At 39.9% G+C, this 7,843-nt stretch overlaps 1 protein-coding gene across 1 annotated transcript; it reads left to right on the top strand.

Moving 5' to 3' along the window:
• The first annotated feature begins 327 nt into the window (after positions 1 to 327).
• Positions 328 to 3,655, top strand: LOC138879782 (uncharacterized). The gene is made up of 5 exons (XM_070159414.1): positions 328 to 787; positions 916 to 1,308; positions 1,631 to 1,957; positions 2,788 to 3,117; positions 3,399 to 3,655. The coding sequence occupies exons 1-5, from the start codon at positions 328 to 330 to the stop codon at positions 3,653 to 3,655; spliced, it is 1,767 nt and encodes a 588-aa protein (XP_070015515.1).
• The last annotated feature ends 4,188 nt before the right edge of the window (positions 3,656 to 7,843 follow it).

Below are 7,843 nucleotides of genomic sequence, written 5' to 3'. Positions count from 1 at the left end.
CTCATGGTGAGGTTCCATCTCAGACTTCACATACCTTGCCCTTTCCAGAAGAGCTCCGAGGGGCACAAGCTCCAGCACCCACCCTTGTACGTTCAGCACCTCAGCCAGATGCACCGGGTTAGTAAATGAGAGATGCTATTCAGCTATTAACCCTCTTAGTAGTCGCACAAGCTCGGCATTAGGAAATAGGTATTGGTCATGCAGATAGGTCCGTCAGTGCGAGGGTTCGTGACTTCATTAACTTAGACCCTTCAGTATTCACTAAGGGTAGACCTGAATGAGGACCCTTAGGTATTTATTGATAGGGTGTAGAGGACGTTAAGGGTAATGAAGTCCACTACGACTGAGTCATTTGAGCTAGCTTCCTATAGACTCCGAGATGTTGCAGTTAATTGGTATGAGTCTTTGGAATTATCCAGAGGTGAGGATGCCCCTCCAACAGTATGGCAGGAGTTTACAAAAGCTTTTCTTCGTCATTATCTGCCACTAGAGCTTAGGCGAGCCAGAGTTGATAGGTTCTTGACCCTTCGACAGGGTAACATGAGTGTTTGGGATTATAGTCTTCAGTTTAATTCGTTGGCTAGGTATGCTCCAGCTATTGTATCTAAGATGGAGGATCAAGTTCATCGGTTCGTGATGGGATTAGAGCCTCACTTGCTTAACGATTGCATGTTAGTCTCACTTCAGCCAGACATGGATATTTCTCGTATTCAGGCATATGCTCAGGGTGTGGAGGAGAATAGAGGGTCGATCGTGAGCATGATAGGTCCCAGAATAAGAGAGCGAGGTCTTAGGGTCCTTCTGGTGAGTTTCGAGTTGGTCAGAGGCGGCAGTACTCGAGATATCTATCCCAACCCTCGGCTAGCGTGCACCCTCAGTTTGGCAGCAAGAGATTTGATCGCTCTATATATTCAGGGTCTCGTCAAAATTCCAGGGCCTCAGGTTCTCAATATAGGGGTGAGTCCAATCAGATGAGGCCACCCTTGCCACGATGTACTCAATGTGGTAAGCAGCATACCGGGCAGTGCCGTATGGGGTTAGGTGTTTGTTATACTTGTGGTTATCCAAGCCACGTTATGAGGGATTTTTCGATGAGAGGTGATGCAAGTATAGCTCAGCCGTTGGGATTTGCAGCTGGTTCGTCATCATCAGTACGCCCCTCTAGTCAAGGTCCCCAAGCACAAGTGAGTCGTGGTAGAGGTATAGGCGGAGCATCTAGCTACTCATCTAGCTCGAGTAGCCCTCAAAACTGCATTTATGCGTTGGCAGGACGACAGGACCAAGAGTCATCACCTAATGTTGTTACAGGTATATTATCAGTCTTCTCATATGATGTATATGCATAACCTAGGTTCCACCTTATCATATGTTACTCCACTAGTTGCTGGTAAGTTTGGAATAAAACCTGAATTGGTTACACCTTTTGAGGTATCTACACCTCTTGGGGACTCGGTGATAGCTAAGCAGATATATAGGGGTTGTACAATAATAGTTCATGGTCGACCTACTGTAACAGACTTAATCGAGTTAGATATGGTAGAATTTGATGTTATAATGGGTATGGATTGGTTGGCTTCTTGTCATGCCAACATTGATTGTAGATCAAAGATAGTCCGATTTCAATTTCCAGGGGAGCCTGTTTTGGAGTGGAAAGGTAACATGGCATCGCTGAGAGGTCGATTTATTTCCTATCTCAAGGCAAGGAAGATGATCAGAAAGGGAAGTATTTATCACTTAGTTCGGGTTCAGGATGTGGAAGTGGAGTCACCAAACATTCAGTCCATCCCTGTGGTGAATGAGTTTCCCGATGAGCTTCCGGGTTTCCTGCTAGAGCGAGAAATTAGGTTTTCTATTGACCTACTACTAGATACTCACCCAATATCTCTTCCTCCTTATAGAATGACTTCTATAGAGCTGAAAGAGTTGAAAGAACAATTAAAGGACTTACTTGAAAAAGGTTTTATCAGACCTAGTACGTCACCGTGGGGAGCACCTATTTTGTTTGTGAGAAAGAAAGATGGTCTCTTACGAATGTGTATTAATTTTAGGTAGCTGAATAAGGTGATGATCAAGAATAAGTACCCCCTCCTGAGAATTGATGATTTATTTGATCAGTTGCAAGATGCCAAGTGTTTTTTCAAAGATAGACTTGAGGTCTGGGTACCATCAGGTAAGGGTTAAGGATGAAGATATTCCGAAGACATCATGCAGGACTAGATATGGGAACTTTGAGTTTAGGTTATGTTGTTCGGTCTGACCAATGCCCCAGTAGTATTCATGGATTTAATGAACCGTGTGTTCAGGCTTTTTTTAGATCTATTCATAATTGTATTTATTGACGATATATTGGTATATTCTCATTCAGAGGCTGAGCATGCAGATCATCTGCATAGTATGCTCAGAGTTATACAAGAAGGGAATCTGTATGCAAAATTTTCTAAATGTGAATTATAGTTGAACTCTGTAGCTTTCCTTGGGCATGTTATTTCGGGTGAAGGCATATAGGTGGATACACAAAAGATTGAGGCAGTAAAGACTTGGCCTAGACCCACAACACCGACGGAGGTTTGTAGCTTTCTTGGTTTGGCAGGTTATTACACGAGATTTGTAGAGGGATTTTCTTCCCTTTCAGCACCTTTGACAAAGTTGACTCAGAAGGGAGCAAAGTTTCATGGACTGATGCTTGCGAACGGAGTTTCCAGGCATTAAAGGATAGACTAACTTCAGCACTGGTGTTAATGCTCCCATAAGGGACCGATGGTTATGTGATCTATTGTGATGCTTCAGGTATTGGATTGGGTTGTGTGCTGATGCGACATGGTAAGGTTGGGGCTTATGCTTCTAGACAACTAAGAAAGCACGAGAAGAACTACTCAACCCATGATTTTGAGTTAGCTGCGGTGATTCATGCACTAAAAATGTGGAGACACTACTTGTATGGCATTTATGTTGATATCTATACAGATTATAAGAGCCTCCAGTACATCTTCAAGCAAAAGGAATTTAATCTACCTCAAAGGAGATGGTTGGAGCTACTTAAAGACTATGACGTTGATATTTTATACCATATGGGGAAGGCAAACGTAGTAGCCGACGCCCTCAGCTGTAGATCTATGGGTAGCTTGTCGTGGTTATGACCAGAAAAGAGGGGAATAACCCATGACATTCATCAGCTAGCTAGTCTTGGAGTTCGGTTACTGGAATCAGGTGACGTTGGAATTACTCTTTAGGATACTGCAATATCCTCTTTAGTAACTAAAGTAAAGGAATGCCAGTACGAGGATTCTATGTTAGTTCATTATAGGGATACCACTCTTTAGAAGGAGAAGACACCCTTGAAATTACAGAAGATAGGGTCCTCAGATATCAAGGGCGATTATGTGTGCCTAATGTTGCAGGATTGCATTGGCAAGTTATGGGAGAAACTCACTATTCTCGTTATTCTATCCATCCAGGAGTAACAAATATGTATCATGCCATTAGGGAAATATATTGGTGGGACAGAATGGAAAATGATATAGCAGAATTTGTTGCTAAGTGTCCTAACTGTCAGCAGGTTAATATTGAGCATCAAAAACCCGGTGGATTATTGCAGGCTATGGAGATTCTGACTGGGAAATGGGAAATAATCAATACGGATTTCATTGTAGGCTAACCTCATACCCAGCGTAAGTTCGATTCGATATGGGTGGTTGTTGATAGGCTTACAAAGTCAGCCCATTTTCTGCCTATCAGAACTACATATTCCTCAGAGGATTATGCAAGGCTTTATATTAAGGAGGTAGTACGACTGGATGGTGTCCCTGTATCTATTATCTCGATAGAGGAGCTCAATTTACAACTAACTTCTGGAGGTCCTTCCAAAAAGGATTGGGGACTCAAGTAAGTCTTTGTACAACATTTCATCCCCAGACAGACGAATAGGCTGAGCGTACTATTCAAACACTGGAGGATATGTTATGAGTTTGTGTAATAGACTTCAAAGGTAGCTGGGATGATCATCTGCCGCTTATTGAGTTTGTATATAATAATAGTTACCATTCCAGTATTCAGATGGCTCCATACAAAGCTCTTTATGGAAGGAAGTGTAGGTCGCCTATATGGTGGTTTGATGTTAGAAAATCTGGATTACACGGGCCAGACGTAGTTCAGCAAGCCATAGAAAAAGTAAATCTTATCCGGATTGACTATTGACAGCTTAGAGTCGTCAGAAGTCATATTCTAATGTGCTGCAACGAGATTTAGAGTTCAGGGTTGATGACTGGGTATTCTTAAAGGTGTCGCCTATGAAGGGTGTGATGAAATTTGGCAAGAAAAGCAAACTTAGCCCACGGTATATTGGGCCTTATAGGATCATTCGAAAAGTGGGCCAAGTAGCTTATGAGTTAGAATTGCCCTCGGAGTTGGAGTCTGTCCACTCGGTTTTTCATGTATCTATGTTACGGAAGTGCATTAGCGATCCTACTCGAGTGGTGCCCATGAATGATGTACAGATTACAGAAGACTTATCATATGAGGAAGTTTCGGTTGCCATCCCAGACCGACAAATCCGCAAGCTACGGAATAAGGAGGTAGCCTCCATGAAAGTACTTTGGAGGAACAACAATGTGGAAGAAATGACATGGGAGGCTGAGGAAGACATGAAGTCTAGATATCCCTACTTATTTCCTCCTCCAGAGAAGGGTTCGACTGAGACATCACAACCATAAGGTACGTGTATAAATTCTTGTGTTGGTTATTGTCGTTGGTCATGTGAGACCATTGTCGTTATTCATAATTATGGTCCTGTGTGTTGTTGGATTATTAAGCTTCGACGGGAAGATTTGGTAGTGGTGTTATTGCATAGGCGACCCTGTCAAAAGTTACATAGATCACGGAGAGTTGAACATTTGAGGACGAATGTTTCTAAGGGGGTAAGGATGTTACAGCTCGCGTTTTCGTACGTTAAAAGATTCGTCTTCGGTTAATTGATGTAAACTCGGAGATGAGATCATCTTGACGTTAACGTACTTATGCTATTTATAACAAGAGATAAATAAGTGTTAAGAAGGATAAAGAGGTACAGGGATTAAAGAAAACGAGTTTCGTTGAAAGTGGCCAATTTGGAATAAAATACGGGTCGGGTGATGATACCCGATAATTTGGAATAAAATATGGGTCGAACTAATTACGAATAAAATGACTAAGTAGTCATAATTCTCGGTGGCTACTTAAGAATGACTTAAAGTCAAGTCTTAGAAAGACTTTGTGAAAGACTTATCCAATCTGCTTTTTAGTGCCATAAGCTTCAAGCTTGAAATCAAAAACTTGGAAAACAGAAGAAATGTTCGTCCGAATTCTTGCATAGATTTCAATTTAGATTTCAAAAAAATCAACCAAGCACGTTTAAGTTCTAAATCAAGAAACAGAAACAACGTTAAAAATGTTAGAGGCAGAACACAGTTTCATTCCAATTTCAAGGAATCCAGGTCCATATTACGCATAACCAGATTCGTTCAAATAATTCCAGGAACTAGTATGTTAAGGCTCTCCCTTCTTTTTTTGGTATGGTCCAAATTATACTGAAGAAACGAGCAAACACACAGTTTCCATAAATTACTCTATTTAGAGAAATAATAGGGGTGTCTATATTCTTGATTCCCCATGAAAAATATTATTATCTTCTATTCGTGGGTCTTAGAAAAATACGCAGTTAGAAAAGTTTATCCGGAAGGAATATTGAGACTATTATGTATTTTTCATGCATTTAACTCATTTATACATGTTCATTGACCCATGATCAGATGGCATTATATATGTGTATATATTGTAAATATATGTTTATGGGATATGGGAAAAGGTTACGGCGTTATATACGCACCACCAACTGATCAGCTGGTATATATTGATGATATTGCCCACAGTGGCCAAGATGATATGATGGGATGCCCTTAGTGGCTTGATGATTTTATGTACATCCATACCTATGCATGACACGACATTTATACATATGTGCATGACGTTATAAACGTTTTAGAATTTACAAAGTTATTCAGATTTAAAGATGTGTTTCTATAATCCATATTTCATCTATGTCTTTTACGTACTAATTTTCATGCCTTACATACTCAGTACATTTTTCGTACCAACGCCCTATTTCACGAGGCCTGTGTTTCATGCCCGCAGGTGCAGGTAGGCAAGCTGATGGTCCCCCTTCTTAGGATCCCTAATCAGCGAGAGTTGGCGTGCTCTATTTGATCCAGAGCTACTTTTGATTTTGGTATATGTTTGTATATATATATAGATATATATATAGATATATATATATATGGGTATGACGTGGCTCAGTCTCATCTTTGTACAATTATGTTTCTATTAGAGGTCTGTAGACAGTATGTCTAGTTGGGTTATATGTGGCCTTGTCAACTTTCAATTTTGGATGTATAGTTGTCTATAGCACCCTTTCCGGCTCGCCCACTGTATTTTGCATGTATACGTACATATGCCTTGATGGCAGGTTTCCTTCACGTGTGTTAATTTTGTAATGCATCAGATGTTATTCAGGTTCATATCTTAGATGCATGCTTAGGGGTGTTTGACATGTAGGACTCATGCACCCGTCGCGGCCCATCGGTTTGGGTCGTGACAATTGGATTGCCAGATTTTTTTTAGATTAATTACGAAATTGCCACTAAGTTCGTATTTAAAAATCTAGACTATTTCCAAAAATTGGAACCAACATATCTCCTTCATTATAAGGTCAAATAGAGTGATTCAAAAGCCTAACTTGACTGGAATTTCATTAGGAATCCATTGTAGACATTAAAAGTGAGTTTCAGGATTGTTTGGAATAATAAACGAGGCAGAATAGTTGGGCGTTTTTGGCTATTAATGTTGTTGGAGTTTTTCTCATCTTGAAAGTTTGGGATTGGGAGAATTCAAGGATGCTCTTCAAGTTTCGTCCATGGGGTAAGATCTAAACCATAACCTAAGTATTTTCCTTTGATTCATTCCCTTGGTTTAAGCTTTAATCCATGATTTTAATTGAAAAACCATTTCATTCTTTAAATCATGACCTGGGGTTATGTCCTAAATTTTTAAAATATAAAATGAGTTAGAGGTGTTTATTTTCCGATTCCATTAGGGTCTTTTTCTCCTCTATTAAGATAATAACGTACTCGAATTTGGTGAGTTTTGGAGGAGTATTTCGGAGGATATAGGACCCAACTAGTGTGGGTTGGACTCTTGGGTTATGAACATCCAAGAACAATATTTTGGCGAATTGGTTGAGCTATCTAACTCCAATTAAGTCGGTTTTCATTTGTGTGAGATTGTATTGGTTCGGGCTTCACTCGGGTAAGCTTGGATTCAGAATCCAAGGTGGGCCCAATGTTGACTTTTGTTGACTTTTTGAGGAAAATGTAAAGATCATAGCTTTATTTATTGTAATTGGTTTCTCTTGCATTGTTTGATGATATTAAGGTTTTTTCGTTAGATTTGAGCCGTTGAGTGCAAAACTCATGTTTATATTATTCTTGCTAATCAAAGATAGTATAATATAATATCGTATCCACAGGGATTGGATTTAAATAGTATTCTTGTAGTTTCTAGCTTGATTGCTATCCAGGAGGATCAATAGTTGAGATTTATATGATTACTAATTAAAATTTACTAAGAATCTAAAGCTACTAACTAGTGACTATCGACACAAGAAATAAGCAAATAAGGTTATCAGTGGGAGAATATAGGGTTTTGACATGATAGGTGCAAGATAATTATTCGGGATCTAACTCTAGATAATTCACTTCTAATGTTCAAGTGAGTCTCTCGAATTCACTCAATTATTAGTTCAAACGGTCAGCAG

The sequence above is a fragment of the Nicotiana sylvestris genome, chromosome 10, assembly GCF_000393655.2.
Source record: "Nicotiana sylvestris chromosome 10, ASM39365v2, whole genome shotgun sequence".
Classification (NCBI taxonomy): domain Eukaryota; kingdom Viridiplantae; phylum Streptophyta; class Magnoliopsida; order Solanales; family Solanaceae; genus Nicotiana; species Nicotiana sylvestris.
This window is presented reverse-complemented; position numbering and strand designations above follow the sequence as displayed.

Excerpts from the sequence above, each read along its gene's own strand:
- LOC138879782 (XM_070159414.1), top strand. The coding sequence starts at position 328 with ATGAAGTCCACTACGACTGAGTCATTTGAGCTAGCTTCCTATAGACTC. Across the intron at positions 788-915 it reads TCCCAGAATAAGAGAGCGAG|GGTCTCGTCAAAATTCCAGG; the intron begins GTCTTAGGGTCC and ends CTATATATTCAG. Across the intron at positions 1,958-2,787 it reads AAAGGACTTACTTGAAAAAG|GTATTGGATTGGGTTGTGTG; the intron begins GTTTTATCAGAC and ends GTGATGCTTCAG.